The 25182-nt window shown below is 45.4% G+C and overlaps 1 protein-coding gene across 2 annotated transcripts in view; it reads right to left on the bottom strand.

Annotated features, from left to right (window-relative positions):
• Positions 1-1224: 1224 nt before the first annotated feature.
• Positions 1225-25182, bottom strand: part of peak1 (pseudopodium-enriched atypical kinase 1) — a 327914-nt gene continuing 303956 nt past the window's right edge. For both annotated transcript variants that reach the window (XM_084316260.1, XM_084316259.1), the window contains exons 6-8: positions 24009-24253; positions 14207-15045; positions 1225-7956 (exon numbers count right to left, since the gene is read on the bottom strand). In XM_084316260.1, the coding sequence (XP_084172386.1) occupies positions 6358-7956; positions 14207-15045; positions 24009-24253 (2683 nt within the window). In that variant the 3' untranslated portion in view covers positions 1225-6357. The remainder of the gene's footprint in view (positions 7957-14206; positions 15046-24008; positions 24254-25182) is intronic.

Genomic DNA, 25182 nt, shown 5'->3' on the forward strand with positions numbered 1-25182 from the left:
CATGTTCTGAATGGTTCTCCAGGCCTGCTCATGTTCTGAACGGTTCTCCAGGCCTGCTCATGTTCTGAATGGTTCTCCAGGTCTGCTCATGTTCTGAATGGTTCTCCAGGCCTGCTCATGTTCTGAACGGTTCTCCAGGCCTGCTCATGTTCTGAACGGTTCTCCAGGTCTGCTCATGTTCTGAATGGTTCTCCAGGCCTGCTCATGTTCTGAACGGTTCTCCAGGCCTGCTCATGTTCTGAATGGTTCTCCAGGCCTGCTCATGTTCTGAACGGTTCTCCAGGCCTGCTCATGTTCTGAACGGTTCTCCAGGCCTGTTGGAGAGCACACATTTGTCTTCTAAAAATCTAAAATAGCCTCTAAGAAGCTTACGTCATACGTTATGTTATTATCTGTACAACATCACAACTATTAAAGGAGATATATTACATATCTTTTCAAGTGTTTTATATGTATGACTTACTTGAATAATATGTGGAACATGTTTTTTTTTCTAGTCTAAATCTGTTTTTAATTATTTATTTTCCATCACGTCTTTCTTCCCTTCTATTGGATATGTCATTTCCTGTGGGTGTAGCAACACACCACATTGTAAATGTATAATTCCCTTCCCTGCCTGGCTACCCCACACCCAAGAGTAACAAACCTTTACAAACCGGGCAATGCATTAGGTAAGCAGTGTTCCTTGCTCCAAAAAGCACATCAGCTAATTGATTAATCTTCAAACCCTGACCCAAATGGCAAGGACTACCCCTAGTGCCTGCATATCACTTCAGACTGAAGCCAAATCCATAGAAAGACAAGACCAAACCCATTTTTCATAATATGTCCCATTCAAGAAAGATATTCTAATATGGGGGTCCCCGGCCCATGTATTAATGCTAGAAGTGGAATGCAACTACTTTTACTTAAATACTGTACTACTGCTGACGGATTGGTCCAAAGTGGAACTGTAATCAGGGTAATTAAATTGATTCGCTTTAGATCTTTTTTTATTATAATTCTTTTTTTACATTATGGGCTTGGTGGAGAGTATCAAGTCTTTCAAGTCATAAGGTTGAAGTCCTCATTGGCGTTAAAAGTCAAAGTCCAGTTGCAAGTCTTTTATCATTTTGTCGAGTCTTAAAAGTCAAAGTTGTGACGCGAGTCATGTGACTCGACAGAGTCGACACCTCTGCAAACCACAACGGCAAGAATGACCCAGCGCAAACGCATGTATATAAAAACATATATTTATTGTGCTGTTACACTTACTATCGGTTAACGTGACCAACAATAAATGGCAGTAGGCCAGGAGATATAGACATCATACAGAAAGCCCGGAGAGCTTCTCTTCTTCTCTCTTCAGTGGTGATTACAATGCAACGATGTGAAACCACAGAAAAAGAAGAAGAAAAAAAATCACTGTCGCCAACACAGTTACTGTACTGTCGAACGAATGGGTTTGAACAGGGGTGCGTTCAAAAGCCATCCTGCTGACCTATTCTTTATCCCAAAGTGGTTCAAACTCCTTGGCGTTTTCATTTACTGGGGGGGGTAAAAATACTGTACATTATTTATGGTTGCAAACACACACCCCCAAAGTAATTTTTTTTTGTTCAGGACAGTGATCACAATTCACCATTTTCTTCTCCCAAAACACATGGGATGACAGAAAGTCAAGTAAAGCTCTTTTAATAATAATAATAAAAAAAAAAGACAAATGACAGTGAGTCTCTCTCAAGACCGGTATAACGGTGCTCTGCGCTTGACAAAATAGTGTGTGGATTAAAATAGATAAGGATAGGATTCAGAGATAAGATATATTTATATAAATGTTTTGACTCTCTAGATACAAAGGCAGCCACCAGTGCTGTCCACACATTCCTTAGTACAATGAAACCATTTCAAAACGCGGCGACCAAAACTCTCACTTGCTTTGTCTCAGTTCACTCATGGCTGTCCGTTACACAAGTCCTAGACATCATCTGTAAATTCTTCTAACACACAGGATCCTGATCTCAACAGTAGATTTCCCCAGTGACATGTTAAATGGCTGCATTTTCTTTTGTATTATAAGAAAGGAAAAAGAAGAATGGGAAAAAAAATTAAAACTGACAGTTCAGGCAGTCATTGTGCCAAAACTGAAAACACGTAAAACTGGTTTGAAAAATGTTATATGAAGTAAACCGTTTCATAAAATGTCACATGAAGTAAAACAGCGCAAAAACAAACTTTAGTAAATAAAGAATAAACTGTAGGAAGCTAATAGTGTAATGTGGGGGAAAAAAGTAGGCCTACTCTTATCTTTGAGTTTGAGAACCATCACCCTTCTATGTTAAGGTCATATTGATTAGATCTCCTGCTCTGAAGTAACGTTATTGGCTACTGTACTAACTTTCTAAGCAGACCATCCCTTTTGTGTTGAATTGCTCTCGTCAACAGACAACGGGTACAGTATAGACGGGGTTCTTGTCCACGTCAGACTCAGTGTGCCCGCGCATCAAGTAGGCAAAAAATTACGTAATCCTGGCCATGCCGTCGACAGCCGGCTGGATGAGTACAACCACCTTTGGATTAAAATTTCAAGCATTTAAAAAAAGATTTCTCCGCAATGACACATGGCAAAACCCCATTCAACTAAAACAGCTCTGGGTCCACCAGAATTCTAAGAAGACGGGTCACATAGCCGCCAAACGTTCAGCACCAGGAGACTTCATACAACACAATTTATCTCCCAGTAAGACCGGGGGAAGCCATTTTAGAACATTTACATGACACTAACCCAATCCTCTCCTTGTAATACTAGCTTTTCACTAATGCGTTACCCATACGGTACTTTGTTGCTCCAGAATGCTCAGTAGCTAACTAAACAACTGAACTGCATTGCACTGTAGGGCAGACCGGAACATTAAAATGCAGTCAAACACGCTTTAAGACATCTTTAAAAACCATTGTTCTTTCCCCCCTGAAAGCAACCAAATGTGCAATAACACCCAAGGGCTTTGAGAATCAATACCATCAAGTTATCGACTGAACTGCTGAATACTACCAGTATTTGAAATTTGAGATAAACAATAGCAATTTTCAGTCCTTGGAACTAGGAAAATGTTTTTTTCCACAGCCAATCACTACCAGTGCCATTGTATCCAACATGACTCGATTGACACATCAAAACAAAGCTCTTTGGGTACATGTTGCCTTGGAGCCAGAAAGGCCTGCCCTCACCAGCAAGCACTTTCAGTACTAGCACTATGTGAAAAGTATTGAAAAAAGGTAGTAATGGTTACACTATCGAATGCAAGCTATCAGTATTGGTACTGAATATTTTCAAAAGCCCTAATAACACCTGCTCTTGGCAGCGTTTAACACCTGTGAAGCTGAGGCGTGCAAGGACGTGTTCCATCAACTCCTGCCGGTCTGGTAGATACTGTTCCAATACAACCGAGCTCATATTATTGTACCGTGATAAATCTGTTGCCAGGAGCAATGATGCGAGAGGAGGTTGGTTAGATAAGGTGGATGGAATGGAAAACAAAGTGTCAGTGGTTGGATGGTTTTCCCCTGCGACAGGGGAAGAGGGTTAAGGCTGCGGTTGACGCTGGAGGGTTTGTGTGAAGCCTAGTGGTTGTTGGGGAAGCAGCCTCCATAACAGCCTGAGGCTGAGTCTGTTTGGAAGGGGGGGGGGGTCAATTGATGATGAGAACAGTTTCAAAAGGATCCTTTTTCAGTTCAGTTCCAACACCTCACTAACAGTCCGTCAGACTTGTACATTCCACGCCGCTGCGAAGCAAACAGAAAAACAGAAGAAAATAAAAAAGTTCACAATTTGCGGGGGGCTTTTTTTCGATCAGTATTCTCCTCCTTCAGGCTCGCTCTCTCCATCTAGGAGTGTCAACGTTCATACGGATTGTGCAAATGTCATCCATGAACCAAAAAAACCCATTCCATAACAATACAACACGTCACGTAAAACAGAGAAGAAAACGAGAGCAGATCTCAGTCCCTGAAGCATCCTTGTCCCCCTGATCCGCCGTTGTGAATCTTGTTCTAGAATCTTTACATTGAACTGAGGGTTGTTGATAAAAAAAAACTTTTACTACGAGACTCTACGCTGTGTCTTGCTAGACATTTGTCGGTTTATGTGCCACAAAACAAAATGGAAGAAAGGTTAACTGAAAGGTTGCATAATGTGAAAAAAAGTACATAAATGTTCAAATACAGTCACATTCCCGTAGTTACTAATAAATGCAGACAACATTGTTAATTGCACATATTCCAAAAGAAAAGGAGAGTTCTGTCCAAACCGAATAAACAGCCTGGTTAGTTCCGGGCCCATTTCAAAATGGATCAGCTCCAGAATTATCAAAGTGTTTCCGAGTCCAAGTGTTGCCAAGTTCAGATCTTGTAAACCATGCCCCACACACACAACACTGTAGTCTACAGTGGTTGTTCGTATTGCAAATCCCACTGGTCTCGTGCATTAGCCATGTAAGGACACTTGAAAATGGCTGGGTTAATCAATTACTAGGTATTTTAGAATGATGAATTATCTGCTAAAAAAACATCTAAAAGACTGGCTTCTCAAAATCCCTCACTATGCTTCCTAAATAGAGACCGTGTGCCACATCTTTGGCGGTTCTCTTTTGCATGTTTACCGTTTGTAAGGAAAAATAAATAGCTTGCCCCTGGTTTATTTTGAAGAGGACTTTTATGTATCTTAATGAGAAGGCAATATTCTAACTCTATAGTCAACGGTCAGAACGTAATTTTTCTTGTAACTTATTTCCTCTTGATTTCAACTCATTTCAAACAGAGACGTTCTGAAGAACACACATGGTGTTGGTACACAACATTACACAACATCATGGATAACGAACGAGTCCAATCACACGACTGTACACAGGAAATTATCTCTGCACCCTCTTTGTTGTGGAGGTGTTTCAGTCCACCGACCCTTTCTAAAGACAGATGTCGTATCATTATCATACAGAATATGTCTTGAGAAAGGTCGGTCGATAGACCAGAACATTGTCAAAGTAAATGGTACAGAGGTAATTTCCTCTGTGGAGAACGTTCCATCTCATCATCGGAGCTAGACCCAAACCCCTTCACAGTGCTCCGGTCAGATAGCTGTACTGCAACTGGTGTGCTTTCAGACAGCTAGTGGACATTATCTGGCTATCGCCAAAGTATGGATCTGCAAACGCATTAGAATGTTCTTCCAATGAAAATCCAACACATAACTCACTTTTCCGCGCGCACACACAGAGGAAATGTGAACGATTCAAGACGCAACGCAGAGCCCTCCATGCGCTGGCAATGTCTGCCAAGGTTGTTGCAAACAAAGGGACAAACTTTCTTTTTTGTTTAATCTAAAGAAATGGACACTGCAAACAGCAACCTCTAGACGAAAGAGCCTCAGTTGGTATTGACGTTTTTGGTTTTGGTCTGATGTGTGGGTTGGAGATTAGCAACTTATCATACTGTGAATTTCTCCAGACCTCTCTTGGCAGAGCCTGAGGTGTGTGGCCACTGGCCAGCAATAGCAACCCCTCCCCTACCCGCCACTCAATGGCAGAGTTTCATAAAGCTGCAGTGATGTCAGGAGGGGGAGGAGTCCACAAGGCTATGCAGCAGGCTGTAATGTAATGGATGCCTTCTAGCCCTTACCGTCCAGTCTTACCAACGCCAGTACCGCACCGGCAACCAGCTAACGTTAGTGCCGCTAACAACATCCTGGCAACATGTGGCAGTCCTTACATCAGCATTTTATTCCATTTATATGTTCCCCCTCTCGAAATGGTTGAGGACAATGGCTAGAAGGCATCCACATTACAGACGGCTGTGTTGCACCGTGGAACTCCTCTCATGATCCACCCGACGTCACGGCTTTATGGAACCTCTGCCGTTCCGAATCAAGACATAAACAAATCAGACCAGACCGAAGCAAAAATGTAAACAAAGTGCAATACCAAGCTGGGCTCTCTTGCCTAGAGGTTGCTGTTTGACAGTATTACAGATTCTACCTTTAAGCTTACTGCCACAACTTTCTAGTGTGGCTTAAGTGGTTTACGGTTGGGTCTGCTGTAAAGAACTTTAGTTAGTCAATGTTATCTGCTAGATTCTTATTTGCTATGGATATCTGTGATGGTGAAGTTGAATAGTATTGTGAATACAGCCTCTTGGCTACCTTCCTAAAGACTGACTTTTACTTTACTAAAATAATTATAATAATACAGACAACATACAAGCAGTGACTGAGTATTGAGTTGAGCACTGTGGGCGCCGTCACAACAAGACTGACAAGACTGGTAGCTTTCATCACACACTAGTATCAACAGAGAGAACCGTGGAGGGGGAACTGGATCTGAGTGCTCAGAGTGGCTGGGACTGAGTCAGGTGCAGGCTGTGGGTCAGATGGGCCTGGGTCTGGGCTAGGTGCATGGCCTGGGTCTGGGCTTGGGCCTGGGTCTGAGCTAGGTGCATGGCCTGGTTCTGGGTCTGGGGTAGGTGCATGGCCTGGTTCTGGGTCTGGGGTAGGTGCATGGCCTGGGCCTGGGTCTGGTTCTGGGGTAGGTGCATGGCCTGGGCCTGGGTCTGGTTCTGGGGTAGGTGCATGGCCTGGGCCTGGTTCTGGGTCTGGTTCTGGGTTTGCTGAAGGATGTGCACCACCCGGCTGAGACTGTCTGTGCTGGCGAACGCCAGATACTGGCAGCACAACCAGTCCTCCAGGCTCACGCCGCACCCCGTGTCCAGCGAGCGCTCGGCGAACTTGATCATCATCAGCGTCCGCTTCAGGTCCAGCCAGTTCTGGAGGGTGACCTCGCGCTGGCTGGACTTGGCGGCCGACACGGCGCCGCCCCCGCCGCCGCTGCAGCCCAGCGCCTGGAACAGGTCCTCCCGCGGCCCCCACAGCAGGCACTGCAGGCAGGCCCTGGCCTCGGCCATGCGGATCCTCTCCGAGGGGTTGACCGTCAGCAGGAGGCTGGCCAGCTGCTGCAGGCCCTGGGAGTAGAGCGAGCGCACCGGCAGCGCCGGCAGGTCGGCCCAGGTGTACTCCCGCTCCTTCAGCTCGGGGGTCTCCTCGAAGGGGTTGGGCCGGTGGAGCATCTCGTAGATGAGGATCCCCGTCTGGAACTCGTCACACTTGCGGTACTGGGTCGCCGTGACGATCTCGGGCGCCAGGCGCGACTGGTCACGGAGCGAGCCGGGGTCGGCCGCCACCAGGGAGCTCTTCTGCTTGGCCTGGGAGAAGTTGCTGATGATGAGGCGGGCCGGACAAGTGGCGCTGGCCGCAGCGGAGGCGGCGGCGCCGGAGGAGCTCGCCCCCCCGGAGGAGCCGGCGCCGTTGTTGTTGTTGTTGGGCTCCGGCGGCTCCACGTTCCAGGGGTTTCCGGGTTGGCAGTGGACCAGCAGCAGGTTCTCCAGGCGCAGGTCACAGTGGGTGACGTGGTAGGGCTTCATGTGTTCCAGCCCGGAGCACAGCTGGAGCAAGAGCAGGCACACCTGGCGCTCGTACAGCTCCGGGTGGCGGGCGTGCCTGGCCGCGCCCTCCTGGACAAAATCGGCCACCGTCTGGAAGGGCACCTCGCGCGTGATGACCACCACTCGGCTTCTCAGACGCCCCGCGGCGCTCATGTGACACCCTACTGTGGCGAGATCGTCCGGTTTGCTGTTCGGAGCGTCGGACACCTTGCTTTCAGTCTTTGTCTCATTCTCGTTCTTTGGCCTTTCTTCCTCCTCCTCCTCCTCTTCCTCCTTCTCTTCCTTCTCTTCCTCCTGCTTCTCATCCTCCTCCTCCTCCTCTTCCTGCTCCTCTCCTTCAGCCTCCTCCCAGGGCAGCAGGCGGCTGGGCACATCAGCTAGGAAGTGTCCACAGTCCTGTTGGATGTTAAAGTGCAGCGCCAGGCTCTGCCTCACCGCCAGACTGTGGAAGAACTGCTGCTGCGTCTCCTTCACTTTACTCCGACAGATCTGGAGGGAGGGGGGGGGCAAGAGGAGCAGGGGGTCAAAGAAGGAGAGGTGAAAAGAGAAAAGAGAATGTCATCATTATCCAGGCAAGCTGTGTTTATGTATTGAGAACACCTGCCAAGATGTTCAAATACCTTGGAAGAAAAGACAGCAATATCATTCAACTTAAAGGAAAATTCCAACATTTTGGGAAATTAGCTTATTTAACATCTTCCCTGGAGTTAGACAAGAAGATACATACCTTTTTTGTCTCTGTGCGTGCATTTAGCTTAGGGAACAGTCACTCCGTTAGCGTAGCTTAGCTTCATCACTGGAAGTGGGGGAGGGTTAGAGCCTGACTTTGCCTACAGTCACCAAATACAACTCCAAAACGTTCCTGTAAACATGTTGTGACCTGTGTATTTACCACGTGGAGAAATACAAAAAAAAAGTTGAATCCGACAATTACGTTTTTTAAGCAGATATACTCGGAACTATTTTTTGCCGAACGACTCCTCTCTGAGCGCAGTCAGTGATTTCTATGTGAAGCCCTGTTTGTTTACATTCTCATTCATTCAAAGGATCCGAACCGATTGAAGTTTATGGATACCATGACTTAAAATCCTCTTACCTTGACGATTAAAAGCCTCCCCAATTTAGAAAACAGTAATCCAATGGCTGGTATTGATATACCACTAACTACTGCACGCTAACAGAGCTAACCGGAGCTAACACTAAAGCTAATATAATGACTTCCTTTCTGGGGGGTTTCTAAATAAAAGAGCGACGTCTATAGCAGCGGAATACGTTTATTTTGTACATTATCTAACGTTAACACGAACCTAAACTAACGTTACAACTAACCTAAAGTTAGTTTAGGTTCGTGTTAACGTTAGATAATGTACAAAATAAACGTATTCCGCTGCTATAGACGTCGCTCTTTTATTTTGAAACCCCCCAGAAAGGAAGTCATTGCTCTCGTTATCTGCTTGAGTGTCCGGTTAGCTCCGTTAGCGTGCAGTAGTTAGTAGTATATCAATACCAGCCATTGGATTACTGTTTTCTAAATTGGGGAGGCTTTTAATCGTCAAGGTAAGAGGATTTTAAGTCATGGTATCCATAAACTTCAATCGGTTCGGATCCTTTGAATGAATGATAATGTAAACAAACAGGGCTTCACCTAGAAATCACTGACTGCGCTCAGAGAGGAGTCGTTTGGCAAAAAATTGTTCCGAGTATATCTGCTTAGAAAACGTAATTGTCGAATTCAATTATTTTTTATTTCTTCACGTGGTAAATACACAGGTCACAACATGTTTACAGGAAAGTTTTGGAGTTGTATTTGGAGTGTATTTGGTGACTGTAGGGAACGTCAGGCTCTAACCCTCCCCCACTTCCAGTGATGGAGCTAAACTACGCTAACGGAGCGACTGTTCCCTAAGCTAAATGCACCCACAGAGATAAAAAAAGGTATGTATCTTCTTGTCTAACTCCAGGGAAGATGTTAAATAAGCTAATTTCCCAAAATTAGCTTAACAGTGTGCAGACTATCCTCTTCAAATGAATCTCTACCAAGCATCTGTACATACAGACTCCTCTTAAGTTGGGTATTCTACATGGGTTTGTTGCCACAAAAATGTCCTAAATGCCAACACACTTTGTTGTTAAAATATATAAATAAGAGGAGGGGAGAAGAAAGGGGAAGACAGGAGAGGAGAAAAGATGAGAAGATAAGAGAGGAGAGAAGAAAAAACCTTGTAAAAAATGGGGCTCACAACCTTTTCTATATATATATATATATATGCATGTTGGGCAATTCACTGTCAAATTCACATGATGTTATTCCTGTGTCCCCCGAGGTATTGCAGGGGAGTGAATGAATGAGTGAGAGAGTGAATGAATGAATGAATCAATGCATTCATATGGCGCTTTCATAGGTACTCTAAGCACTTTACAATGTAGAGCGAAAATGTCCTCCTCCACCACCAATGTGTAGCACTCAACCTTGTGCTATACGGGCTCAACAGCTGCTATACACACACCGGCAAACGTCGGTACATACAGGTAAGAGAGAGTGCAGCCCATTTAATGAATAACATTGATGCTCATTTAGAAAAAATTCTGTAGGTGCAAGTTGAAGATGAAGTTCAAGAACAAATTTTTAAACTAAACTAAAACAAGGACTTTGAAAGCAGCATAGCGGGGCAGAGCAGGTCACCGTGCGATCATCATGGGATACTTCCAGTTATTGATCCTGCTCTATCCATTCATCCATCCACGATAACATCAGAGCTATTTCAGTGCTTCGCGGTTAAAAAGGTAATAGCTTCAGGGAATTCCTTTGGAGATTAAAACACTCCACAGAAAGACCCTTAAATAATGACCACCCCCATTATAAACATTCAGCCATATAAAACTGCACACTCTTGCAGATTAATTTTGGTGATGGGTTGAGGGGATGGGGGGGGGGCTGTGAGGGATACGAGAGTCCTGCAGGCAAGCAAGCACACAACTGGGACACATCAATATTAGGGATGTCCGATATTATCGGCCGATATTGGCATAAAAATTTGATATCGGAAAATATCGGTATCGGTTTTCAAAAAAATATATATATATATATATTTTCTTTTACATTTATTTAACCTTTATTTACCCGGGCAAGCAAGTAAGAACAAATTATTATTTTATTTATTGTCAAAGTATGCATAATGTTGTGTTAATTACACAACAAGATATATGTAATGTTAATTACCTGAAATTATTCCGTTTTTTGGGGGGGGGAACCCTGCATATATCGGTATCGGTTGATATCAGTTGATATCGGTATCGGAAATTAAGAGTTGGACAATATCGGTATATCGGTATAGGTAAAAAAGCCAATATCGAGCATCCCTAATCAATATGAGTGGAGGCTTTAATTGGGAGGGTTCACGTTCTGTTTGTCGCAGTTATATCACCGGAGTAATGAAAACAAGTCCATCTCCTGAGCCTGACACATATGGAAAGGGCGAAGCTGAGCGCCGTGAACAATGTGACATTCATCAAAGTCTTCAGCATGGAGTATAAACTTCTAGCGCTCCTCCGCCTAGTGGTGTGCTCATGCACACGTGAACATACACACACACACACACCTGCACAAACCTCCCAGTCTGAGAAGTGAGGCTGCAAATAACGCGGTCTGCTCCTAAAGGCTCACAATTCAGGTGCCAAAAGGTCTAGCGCAAACACACACCTGTCTGCACCCGTGTTAGATAATTAGTAGAGGGGGGAGGAGCCTTCACAGCAAGGACAACAAATAAATAAAACACTGAAAGGGCAACTTGATGAATAATAAGTGGTTGTTGGGTATATGTATATACAGTAACTAGTGGCGGCTACGTGGCGTAGTGGGCAAGGCGCTCGCCACGAATGACGGAGACGCTGGGCTTGCCCGTTCGAGCCCAGCGCTCCACATTGCTTTCAGTTTAGCTGGTCGTTCATACTAATACACATTGGCCGTATTAGGGGGTGGGAAACTGATGGGTGGGGATCGGGCGTTGTGGACAGCGACTCCTACAGGTCGGTTGGTGCGCCTGCGCAGTAGAATCAGGAAGTGTCGGGGGCAGCGTGAGCCTCCCACGCGTTACTCCTCGCCACTGAGAGATCGAGCTGCGCAGGTGAAAAGATGCGACTGCTGTTACCTCAAGTACCGGAGGGGACTTGTGCTATGTATGACTTAGTCCACATTGCAGCCGGCTTGTGGGAGGCAAGCAACGGCGTTCGTGACAGGGGAGGGTTGAATTGGATGATACGAAATTGGGATGGGAGAAAATATAGAAAATGGGAGAAAAAAAAGTGGATAAAAAAAAATTATATACAGTAACTACAATTATTATTTTTTTTTAGGTCAGGCAGTAAATACAGGGTATCTGCAGGTTTAGCCCAGTCAGATTTAATGCTTTTTAAGACTTTTTAATGCCACTCAGAATTAAATTTAATACCAATTTCACAATAACAAAATGACAAATCATGCAACAACACCAATTAGTTTAAGTTTAGGGACACATTGGTCCAAAGATGTTTATTAAAACATAACTTGGAAACTTAAAAATCTTGAACTTAAAGGAGTAACTGGGTTGGATGAATTTCAACAAAGGGGTGACCAAACATAAATAGCAAATATAGCTATACAAAATATACCAGGGGCCAAGCAGCAAGTGCAACAGCCACTGTCAGAACACATAACTATTACCACCCTCCCCAGGGTATCAAAAAAGTCAACCAACAAACAAGATTCTTGTGCCGGATCTCCTCTCTGGTAAACAAGAATACCCTGAAGACTCTAACAGGAGCACTCATTCAAGGGTACTACGACTATGCGTGCACCTCATGGTACCAAAGCACCTCAAAGGCCCTAAAAACAAGATTACAAACATCACAAAACAAACTGGTCAGACTACTGCTTAACCTCACTCCTAAAACCCACTTTACCCCTGCCCACATTCAAAACCGCTCTTAAAGAGCACCTACGGGAGGCTGCAATTAGAAACTGGGCACCGTAAATGTCCAAACCCCCCCCCCTCCTAATGTACAGTCTCCTCCCCATCATATGTATATATTTTATGTTAGGATCTCTGGGTAACAGTACTGTATATTTGCATATCGTATATGTCACAATTGTAACACTACAGTACTATATACCTGTATGTCATGTATGTCCCTATGCCATAAATGTCATGATGTCATGTATGTTGAGTATGTCATAAATGTCATGTCACTATGAATTGAAAATGGGAGACCCTGATGTAAACAAGACACACGTCTTTCTCTGGTCTGCATCCCCTTAACAATTGTGTGTATTGAGCCGTACTGTATTGTACCCATTCTGCAATCTGTTTTCATTCATTCATCCAGTTGTTTTGTTTTTGTGGTTTGGTTGAATGAATGAATACTTTGTGCCCTAACCCTAACCCATCAACTACCTCTCATTTGTTTACTTTGTCAAGTAAAACCACTAAAACTCATAAGCACAAAGAGACAATGGAATATGGTATACATTCTCTCTCTCTCTCTGATTGATTGAAAACTTTATTTAACAGATTGCAGAATGGGTACAATACAGTACGGCTCAATACACACAATTGTTAAGGGGATGCAGACCAGAGAAAGACGTTTGTCTTGTTTACATCAGGGTCCCCCATTTTCAATTCATAGTGACATTTATGACACTCAACATACATGACATTTATGGCATAGGGACATACAGGTATATAGTGCTGTACTGTTACATTTGTGACATATACGATATGCAAATATACAGTACTGTTACCCATAGATCCTAACATACATGGGAGGATACTGTAGGTCATTAGGAGGGGGTGGGTGGGAGGAAAAAATACATAGTGGGTGAAGCTCTCATCAAACATAAACACAAACGTGTCCTTGTTTACATCCGTGAATAGATTATTTTCAAGTTAAGACCTCAGCTTCAAGCTTTGGCGTGGAGCCGAATGTTATCCGGACTTCTGTTGGTGCAAATGTTATAGTCCTACCTGATGGCGCAGCTGGTGTGGAGGCAGGCGGGGCCGAAAATAAATGCGAAATAGTAGTTTGCAGGCGGTTTTTGCAGAGGTAACATGCTTAGCGCTCAGCATGTGCGACGCGACTGCTTTTTTTTTTGTTGCAGCGGGGCTCGTAATGGTCTTTGACTGGGACCAACCATCGCGCAAACAGTGGATTGTCGAGCCAGTTCTCGTTAAATTGGCACTTTCCCATATTAACGAGTGCAAATGCTAAACTAAACTAAACTAAACTAAATGTAACATTAGCGTTATCGCTTCGCATTGCTAACGTTAGCTAGAGCCGTTGCTGAAATGGTTCCCCGGCCCAACACAACTCCTTGTTGGTTCCGCCCCATTCCGGTCTGCGTGATTCTACAACACGGTCAATGAAAAGTCAAACTTTATCTCCCGTTAACCGTTTTCCCCCAGATTTCATAATAAAACATAAGATGACATGGCATTTTATCTTTCCTTTCTATGGCATTTTTAAGACCTCTGAAAATGGATTTAAGACATTTTAAGACAAACTAAGGCCTTAATTATTGATAAACAAATTTAAGACCTTTTAAGACTTTTTAAGGATCCGCGGACACCCTGTAAATAACTACTTTGTAAATTAATTAATTAACCATTTCAGGTGAAATCTTATGTGAGATTGTACACCTGAAAGGGCTAGTAGTAGTTTTAATCTAGACTTGAGTGTCTCCCCCCCTGTGACTACGAAGCCTCACCTTGATGGCGTAGTTGACCAGGGGGTCCTTGGCGTAGGAGGCGGTGTAGTACACGGCGTCCCCCGCCTCGCAGCACGGCTTCCCCGTGGTCAGCCGGAAGTGGGACCAGCTGTCTGTGCCGAAGCGCAGGTGGTCCTTCTGGCCGGCCATGAAGCGGTCTTCACATTTGGTCGACAGCTTCCGCAGTGTGTCCGTGTGGAGCCCCCGGATCCTGCCCACCACCTCCTCCCAGCTGTCCATGCCCCTGTACAGAGCCGCCCGCTGGGGTTTGGAACCTCCACCTCCACCTCCACCTCCTCCTCCTCCTCCTTCTCCTGCGGGCGCACCTCTCCCCGTCGGTCGGCTCCTTCCGGCCAGAGACTCTGTGCTACGGCAGCCCCTGTGGTCCCTGGCGCCAGGTGCGCTTGTCGGCGGCGTCACCAGGCAGGACAGGCTGTTGGCCGGACGGCCCCTGCAGCCCTCCGCGCCGGCGGCCGGCCTCTCCAGGGAGTCGCCGCTCTCCTGGTCGTGGGCTCGGTGGGGCTCGGAGCCGAGCGAGGAGCTCTGGCTCGCCGTCTCCCAGGTGGAGTCCAGGTCGTAGAGGGGGTTGGCCACGCTCAGGTTGGTGCCGCCTGGTTTGGCTTCGGCCCGGGGTCTTAGGTGATGGGGGTCCTTGTTGGCCCCCAGGCCGCCGGGCTCGGTTCCGGAGCGGGGGGTGGCTTTCTTGGGCAAGGGCGGCGGCGTGGCCTTGGAGAGCGGCTGCTCGGCGAGGCCGTCCAGGTCGACCGAAGCCAGGGTGTCGTCGGAGGCTTTGATGTTCCGCGGCTGTTTCAGTGGAATCATGTTGGCTCTGGACTGACCTGCAGGCAGAGGGAGAAGATCACGTTTCAATCTGTCCACGAGAAACACCAAAAGTGTGTTTTAACAATTGAACTATACACATACACATCTGGGAGGGAGATGAACTCATCAAGGATTCCCAAAAATATAATCATTCATGATCTATAAAAAAAGATATACAACCATGGACAGAAATAAAATCCCATCTACAAATGATCTCACCATCTCACTGACTCTCACTCACACAAAACAACAACAGGATCCATGGCAGTTAAGAGGAATGCCATAGACCAGCGGTTCTCAAACTACGGGTCGCGAACCAAAGTGGGGTCATCATGGGTAGGGTAGGTGACAGTGGGGTCGCGCATTGGCAAGTAAAATAAATTAAATGTTCTGGCAACATATTTTTGGCTAAATATGCCTCGTTTTATAAATGTGTATTGATAACATAGTGCTGTAATTAAATGTTCTAAGAAATATGCATGATCAAGTTCATCAACGTGTGCTTTTATTTTGATATTCCTTAATTCCACATGGAAATTACGCAATACATTAAGTGTGGGGTCGCCAAAAAGAATCCTAAATAAAATGGGGTCGTGGTATAAAAAAGTTTGAGAACCCCTGCCATAGACGATGGATGTGCCTTTGTATTGCATAAAATGGTGAGTTGAGTTCTCACACCCAAATGAGCTCCATGTTCTAGTATTTGCTAATGATAACAGGTTTGAACAACATCTGAACTGAAGCCTCATTTGGTTGAGAGTTCAGACAATACTAGTTTTATGGCTCCACAAAGTCCACAAAGTGTCCCATTCATTGTCTACGGAGCAGCTCCAGACTTTACATCCAGGGGAAGGAATTCACAAAAATTCAAGGGTACTCTTATCTTTGGTGGTCCATGTTCACAAATATGGACTGACGCGTATTGGGACACAGGAATAACATTATGTGAATTCTTAAAATGGACGTCCATTCCCATTTAAGTGTGTAGAAAGAAACACCAGCTACTGTGGTGGAAAGTAGCTGAACTTAGTCAGAAGAGACAATACAACTGAACAGAGACAATACAATTGATTAACTCAGTCAAAGTATCAATACAAAAATAGTTAAGAGTTGGCTGGATGACTCTCAACGAGGTGACTAGCTTGGGACACCAGGAATGAGAGGACCCCCACTGAATTACAAACGGGAGAGGGTGGGGGTCAATGTACTGGACATCTGGGGAGGTGACGGATTGGGGGTTGGGTAGATAGGAAGGGGAGATGAAAGAGAGGAAGGAATGGGAGGAGGGGTGAAGAAAAGATGGGTGAGAGAGATTAAAGCAAACACCTTCCATGACACCTTCAGTCGTTCCTAACAATAAGAGCCCCCCCCCACTACACGCACACGCACACACACACACACACACACACACACACACACACACACACACACACACACACACACACACACACACACACACACACACACACACACACACACACACACACACACACACACACACACACACACACACACACACACACACACACACACACACACACACAGCTCATCCATGCCTCCGCCGGCCTCATGCCTCCTCTCTGACCACGAGGAGGAAGCCAGTGAGCACAACACGAGGCTGGACACTGCTGCACATGTGCTTGGTGGCTGAAGGCCCCCCGAGGGGAGAACTCAGGCCAGAGAACACAACAGCTGGATAGAGGTCCTTCCAAACATCCAGCTGCTTGCTCCAATCTGTCTGTTCCACGAGCCAGCTTTAAGAGGCACTTTGGAACTGCCCTGGTGTGTGTGTGTGTGTATATACTGTTTATATATATATATATTTGTCCACATCTGTCTATATATAAGTGCATATAATTATTTGTACATATCTGTATATACTATATCTATATATATGCCTCACCTACTCTTACCAGTTATACCGCTGGCCAGTCTGACTTACTACTCAGTAGTAATTATCACTCAGTAGTACTCATTTATATATATACTCTCACTTCACTGTTACATTTGCACTCTGGTTAGATGCCAACTTATTTCCGTTGTACTGTACTTGTGCTGTATGTTGACAATACATTTGAATGTAATAAAAGGGTAAAAGCGACAGGGTTGAAAAGGACAAAAAGAGTCATGTGTGCTATTGGAACAAAACTGGCAGCTTATTTAACCGGGTAGACAGATGTTCGGAAGAAGTGTGTGCACTGGGGGGGAGGGGGGTCTCTGGGGGCACGCTCCAATTTCATGAAAGATTGCACGGCCACTGCAAGACGATCGCTTTCCGAGTCACGTTCTGCCAAATTAGGTGCGATTTCCCTGAAGATGGAACGGACATGGCCGTGGTTAACGATGGGCTTTGACAAAGCCGTCCTTTAACGCCACACGAGTCTCCGGCGTGGTGCTAATAGGAATGCCACGCGGCCTCATTTGAATCCTAATAACATGTGTCCGAGGCTAATTTGCCCAAGTAAAGTCTCGCTCACATGTTGGCTACATCAAATCTTAGGGCCGCTATTGCACTCCATTTGAAATGGTGTGGTTTGTTTTCCTGTTTGGAATGGCGATCAGATAATTGGATTATTCTTTTTGCAGTACATCATAGACAAGGTAAGGACTATATATTATCAATCTTGCGTTGATCCGATATTTCTTTCCCCGCGATCGCAGCATGTGTCTGTGGTGTGTGTGTGGGCTGTGTCCCGTTGGCTGCGATCAAAGCACGGAGGGCCGGCTTCCCCCCCCCCCCCTTTCGTGCATGCATGATGAAACATAATACCGATAATCTAGCGTTGATTTCAGATTGATTCAATAATCAGGCGAGAAATGGCACGATTTATAATGAAATGCAGTAAAGCGCTGTTTGACGGGAGTTCCCTGGGATTACACAGGATCACTCTAAAACTATACTCATATTCACCACGGTATAAAACTGAAATGTATGGATGAAAAAATTATCTGTTTGTTGCATGTTGACCGGAAGAAACTCACTGACAATCAACGTTGTTATTAGATCCATAGCTATAATATTTAATATAGTTTTAGCACTACAAACACCGGCATCTACCCCCATTGCATTACAGCGCTGGCACTCACGGCCCACAGCGCCCTCTGCTGAACGGCACTGGATGTGTTAAGAGGTTATGACGATATTTTTTTATAGTTATTATTTTCTTTTTTTACTTAACTTTTTTAAATGATGACGATTTTGTATGTTACAAGATACTTTTAAGTTAAATAAGTCAAGCACTTTCATATATGTTATGTTGTCTGTTTAAGTGCAATACATTTTTATTGAAAAAATAAGAATCATGTGAGAGAATCGTGATCTCAATTCTTAAGAGAGAAAAATCGCGATTCACATTTTAGCAAGAATGGTGCAGCCCTAGCGTATACTATCCTTCTACCACAAGGTGGCAGAATACTGAAACCAACTCAGGAAGGACTTCCTCTGAGCACTGCTCTGCTGAATATACAGTATTTCATCAGGAGTGTGTGTGTGATGTACAGTATTTCATCAGGAGTGTGTGTGTGTGTGTGTGTGTGTGTGTGTGTGTGATGTGGTTGTTGTTGATGAGGAAAGTAGGGAGGTCACCATTTTAGAAGTAGGATGTACTTTTGATTACAGTCTGGAAAGAGGCATTCTTTACCAAGATTTTTAAGTACCAACCGCTCAAGGATGCTATTACACAGCTTGGGTACAAATGTAAATGGCTGGTGTTTATATTTAGAAGCCTAGGTAATGCCCATAGACTAGTTATGAGGGGGCTGAAGATGACAGGAATGTCCAAGCCAAAAGCTAAGGCATCTGCAAAATTCTGCTCTATATGTGTGATAATTGGCAGTTACCATATTTGGAGGAGACGCTGCTTCCTGTATCCATAGACTCGAACTAGATACATAACCACTACATATATAATTTTGATATTCCAGGATTAATTTGTGCATCTATTCTTTTTTGTGTTCAAGGATTTGTATCTCAAATGTGAACACAAAGATTTTCAAAGTGTGTGTGTGTGTGTGTGTGTCAGAGAGTTGGAGGTGTGGGGGCATGATTTCTGTATCCATAAATGTCCTAAATTCATAATGAACCTTTGTAATGGAGTGACAAAGAATCAGATGACCAAGCTAACTATTAACAGGTCAGAACTGACTAACACAATGTCCTCCCAATCCCTCCCATAATCTCCTCTGGATTAAAAGATAATTGCATTTTCCGCTCCTCCAAACATTACCAAGCAAACACCCCCCCCACCCCTCTTTCTATTTCCACAGTCCAAAAATAACCTAGAAAGGAGTGCTCCGTAAAGTGCAAATCTCCACCAGGCTCACAAGCTCTCTCTCTCTCTCACCCTCTCACACACAGAGCAAATGCGCCTACAATATTTGACAAATGAAAGAAGGAAGTAGTAGAGAGAGGAAGAGGGCAAGAGAGAGGCCCTGAGAAATAGGTGAGTGAGAGATGGAGGACACCAACGACAAAATAGTATATAATGACAGGAGAGGTAGAGAGAAAGAGAACATGTCTGAGAACTGGGAACATGAGAAAGAGGACAGGAGAGGGAGACATATAGAGCGAGAACAGGAGAGGAAAGAGAGAGAGAGAGAGAGAGAGAGAGAAAAACGAGTCTACCTCTGCTATACTAACGTCTCTTCAGTAAAAGTTTCCAGGTAACGAGGAGAGGAAAGGAAAGAGAGAGAAGAGAGAGATGAGAGAGAGAGAATCAATTGTGAATTTCTGAGAGAGATAGAGAGATGGTTGTGGAGAAGTGAGAATCAATCAATTGTGTTCATCTGAACTTCAGACAGACTGGGCAGGCAGAGTCTAGAGCTCCGTCTAGTTCTCTACCCCATCTGTTTCTCTAGCATGGAATCTACTCCACTGTGCTGGTCTACACGGCACAGGCCAGCACACGTTAGTATTCATAGCATGTTGTGCAAAGCCACAGCCCATTGGCCACAGTTGTCATTTAATTATAATCACCCGCCAGTCGATCATTATCACATGTTATTTGAGATCAAGTCTGCGATGGAATATTGTGCATCATGTGAAGAATAATTATGAACTCAATCAAAAGCATGACCTGCAATGCACAGCAGAGGATTTTCAACTAGCCAGGCTCAAGAATCAAGAATCAAGAGGTTTATTTGTCACATACATACCAGGGAATACAGTGAAATGCGGGTGGTCATGCCCGCATTGATTGTGCAAAATACAATAATAAAATAGGCATAGAAAAATAGGCATAGAAAAAATAAAATAGGTAAGACACAAGATATGCATGGTAAAAAAAGACATGCTAAGTTCCTGAGAAACTGGTTCCTATATACACTACTATACAATATACAATTTACAATTTTCTAATTGTATCTAAACTATACTATACAGTACCTCCTTCCTTTAAAGTGACTTTCTATTTTTTTGTGATTGTTTTAGCGGTTGCCGCATGAGTGTGTGTGTGTGTGTGTGTGTGTGTGTGTGTGTGTGTGTGTGTGTGTGTGTGTGTGTGTGTCTGAGTGTACTTGTGAGTGGAGAGTTCAGTGGTCAGTGTTCTGATGGCCTGGGGGAAGAAGCTGAGCCGGAGTCTCTCTGTTCTCGCAGCGTGTGACCGTAGGCGCTTGCCTGACCGCATCAACTTGAACAGGCTGTTGTTGGGGTGGTGAGGGTCTTTCATTATTCAGCAGGCTCTGGATTTGCACCTCTTGTTATATAAGTCCTGCAGGGGTGGTAGTGCAATACCCGTAGTACGCTCTGCTGAGCGCACCACTCTCTGGAGTGCCTTCCTGTCCTGTGCCATGCTGTTTCCAAACCAGGCAGTGATGTTTCCAGTCAGAATGCTCTCCACAGCCCTGGAATAGAAGGAGTGGAGTATCTTCCCCGATACTCTGAACTTCCTTAGCTGTCTCAGGTGGTAGAGGCGCTGTTTCGCCTCTATCACCACAGAATGGTGGTGTGTTGACCATGTCAGGTCCTCTGTGATGTGGACTCCCAGGTACTTGAAACTGCTCACCCTGTCTACGATAGCCCCGTTTATCCACAGTGGCGTGTGTGGTCCCCTGCTGTATTCTCCTAAAATCCACGATCAGCTCTTTGGTTTTACGAATGTTCAGGCCTAGGCTGTTATCCCGGCACCAGCGTGCCAGTTCATCAACCTCCTCCCGATAGGCCTTCTCGTCATTGTCAGAGATCAGCCCTACCACCACCGTGTCGTCCGCAAACTTCACTATGGAGTTGGAGCTGTACCTGGCCACACAGTCATAGGCTGCAATTAGACCACGTATAGCGTGTTATAGGAACAACTTACACAAATACATACACAATATACAGGCCATGGACATGTACATGGACGCATATGCAGTCAGCAGACACAAGTCGGAAAAAAATATAACTAAGGTGCATACACAAATATATACACACCGCGCTCCCTCCTCAAACGCACACGCATCCCTTCATTATCTGTGTGGAACATGGCGGAAGTAGTTTGCAGACTTCTAATCAGTCAGTCACACCAGAGGCTTCAGGGCGCACACCAAACACACACACACACACACACACACACACACACCAAACACACACGTAACCAGAGGCTTCAGGGCACACACCAAACACACACGTGTGCACGCACACAGCTAGAATTCCAATTTATCATAATACCACTGCCAAAGTGTAATTAGAGAGAGAGACAGACACACACACACACACACACACACACACACACACACACACACACACACACACACACACACACACACACACACACACACACACACACACACACACACACACACACACACACACACACACACACACACACACACACACACACACACACACACACACACACACCTAGCATTCACATTTATCACATATCAATGCCAAAGTCTAATTAGAGACACAGACGCATATATACACACTCTCTGATGCAATCACTTTATTTTATTATTTATTATTATAATTTTTGTTAATGTGGATGCAGAGAACACAACACATGCACACCCACGCGCGCACACATAGTTAATTTGCGTTCACACTTTGCACTCTTCTAACTCACTCTCTCTGTATTACGCTCACACACACACACACACACACACACACACACACACACACACACACACACACACACACACACACACACACACACACACACACACACACACACACACACACACACACACACACACACACACACACACACACACACACACACACACACACACACACACACACACACACACACACACACACACACACACACACACACACACACACACACACACACACACACACACACACACACACACACACACACACACACACACACACACACACACACACACACACACACACACACACACACACACACACACACACAGGGCTCCGTCTAGGCTACTACGCATCGGCTTCTAGGGCTGCTCGATTTTGGGGAGAATCATAATCAAAATGATCTTGGCCAGAGAGTGAGAGAGAGAAAGAGACATGATACAGACAACCAGATAGACAGAGAGGGGGCAGGGAGAAACAGAGAGAGAGAGAGAAAAAGACGGAGAGAAAGAGGTGGGTGAGATGAAGAAAGAAAAAGAGAAAAGAGAGGTGACAGTGATGGATCCATTACAGCCGAGTAGATTTTCAAACCCCCAATTCTGTAGCCTACCACCGGTGTTACACAGCTGAGGAGGAGGGGTTCTGGGTTCTGGTGGGATCTGATCCCAGTGCCAGCCGGGCCACAGACAGCTCCATCACCCGGACCTTTAAGCAGATTTCAGATCTTTCTATAGCGGCCCGGGCTATACTGTATATTATCTGGAAACGAAGAGGAGCCGCGAGCCGTGGAAGGAAGGGAAAGTGTCTCTTGTACTCCAGCAGTTTGTGAAGAGAATAAATTACAGGTCGTCACCTGAGGGACCGCCGCGGGAAGCTGCTCTAACATTGACCCATCAAACGCCACACATGACCCGTGTTTGTCCAATGAGTGAAGACATCCTGAAGAAGGCACTAACAAGTAGGAAGACTGCAGTGTGCCGTGTGCCTGTCAACACCTACCGTACGTACAGTATAGCTCAAGCGTGTTTAAAATGCCCAGATTTACTGCCAGCATGGTCACCAGCAGCATACCAGCACCAGAACACAACATATAATGGTCTTTGCTGGTATAACCATGCATTATGCTGGTCTTTGTTGGTCATGCTGGTTTTTCTAGCAGGGTAACCAGTGTTCAGTTTAAACATGACTCACAGTCACTTGATACTGGGGCCGTTCTTCCCAGCAGCACTCAAGGGGGCGCTGCAGGGCAGGTGATCTCTGGTGTAAAGCACATGTATCAGGGACGCGTGTATATTTTCCCTAACGGAGTTGCACTTCCACGTTCGGTTTGCGCAATCTGATTGGTCACTGAAGTTTTTTTCCAGCGCCAATCGCGTTACTCCTAACAATCGCGCCAGCAGGCTGTTACCCTAACCCTAACCTTAACCAACTAACCCTAACCCTAACCTTAACCCTAACCTTAACCAACTAACCCTAACCTTAACCAACTAACCCTAACACTAACCTTAACCCTAACCTTAACCAACTTCGAAAGAGAGCGACTTCGAAAGAGTCGCCAAGCTTAACCAGTTTGTTAGGAGTAACGCGATTGGCGCTGAAAAAAACGTCAGTGGCCAATCAGATCGCGCAAACCAAACGCGGAAGTGCAACTCCGTTAGGGAAAATATACACGCATCAGGGACTCATTGTAAAACGTGGAATCTCTCCTCTGATTAAAAGTCATACGCTGTGAGCTAGATGCGAGCAAAGCCTGGAAAAAAAACACTGGTTGGCCTTACTGAGGGAAGGGACGCTTAAAAGGTTAATCTTGTGGATAATGTTGCAGACAGAGGAAGGGAAAATAAATATAACCTTCATTTGATTGAAAACTCAATTTAAGTACTGAAGAGGACAGGTAAAAGCTGAGGAGCGTGCGCTGTGGCTAGAACGAGGGTGAATCGATCTTACCCAGGTTGCTGTAGGTGGCGCCGCAGGAGCTGGAGGCAGGCGAGTGGGAATGGTGGCTGCCGTCCTCCTCCGGCTCCCCGAGGCTGGCGCTGCCCTCGCTGGCTGAGGCTGGGGTGGCAGCCAGGCTGGCGCTGCCCTCCTCGCCCTCCACTAGCCCCGGAGAGGACCGCTCCAGCCTGGTTGGCAGGGAGGCAGCACCGGGCATCTCTCCATCTCTGGCATCGCTTGAATTGACTGGTACCTGGCTGTAGAGCGGGAGAGAGGGAGAGAAAGAGAGAGAAAGAGGGAGAGTTAGAGAGAGAGGGTTAGAGAGAGAGAGAGAGAGAGAGAGAGAGAGAGAGAGAGAGAGAGAGAGAGAGAGAAAGAGAGAGAGAGAGAGTTAGATAAGTAGGCTTGTGACTAGAAGGTCGCTAGTAGCAGGGTGTTCTCTCTGACATACAATTTGAAGAGAGGTTAAAAGCAATGGGGATACAGATGTTCTTTAATATTCTTTATTTTTATTTTTATTTTTTAAATAGCCTGGCAGCGCAGATTCTCACCGGGAGAGTGTAACGTGTGGAAGGATCACACTACCCCCCTTAGATCCTTTCCTCGCTGTGCAGGCGCCCCGACCGAACTGTAGGGGTCGCTGTCCACAACGCCCAGGACCCACCCATCAGCTTTCCCACCCCTAACACTGCCAATTGTGTTAGTATGAACAACCAGCCAAGCTGATAGCAACGGCGAGAGCTGGATTCGAACCCAGCGTCTCCAGCGTTGATGGCGAGCGCCTTGCCCACTACACCACCTAGCCACCCGTTCTTTAATATTCTTAAATATAACTTTGCAAAAAAAGAGAAAGGATTGCATGTTGTAAAGGTCTTCCATCTGTTGTTTGTTCATTTGTCTGAGGAAATGATCTAACAGTACATGAGATATGGACAAAAACACATATGCTATAATATCATACTCCGCTAGCTCATTCAAAAGCACCAACTCAACAACCACTTCCTCTCAGTGGTGGTGTGAGAGCGGAGGTTTAAACCAGCATGACTGTAGTGTAGGGTGTAGTGTGGTGGTGGAGGTATTTATTTTTTATTTTTTATCTGTCACAACAGTTATAATTTTAGAGAGACTGGTGCAACAGCGGGAGGGGCTGAGGTCGAGGTGGTAAGAGGATGGTGCGTGAGATTAA

This window comes from Notolepis coatsorum (assembly GCF_963971535.1).
Source record: "Notolepis coatsorum genome assembly, chromosome: 6".
NCBI classification, from domain to species: Eukaryota; Metazoa; Chordata; class Actinopteri; order Aulopiformes; family Paralepididae; genus Notolepis; species Notolepis coatsorum.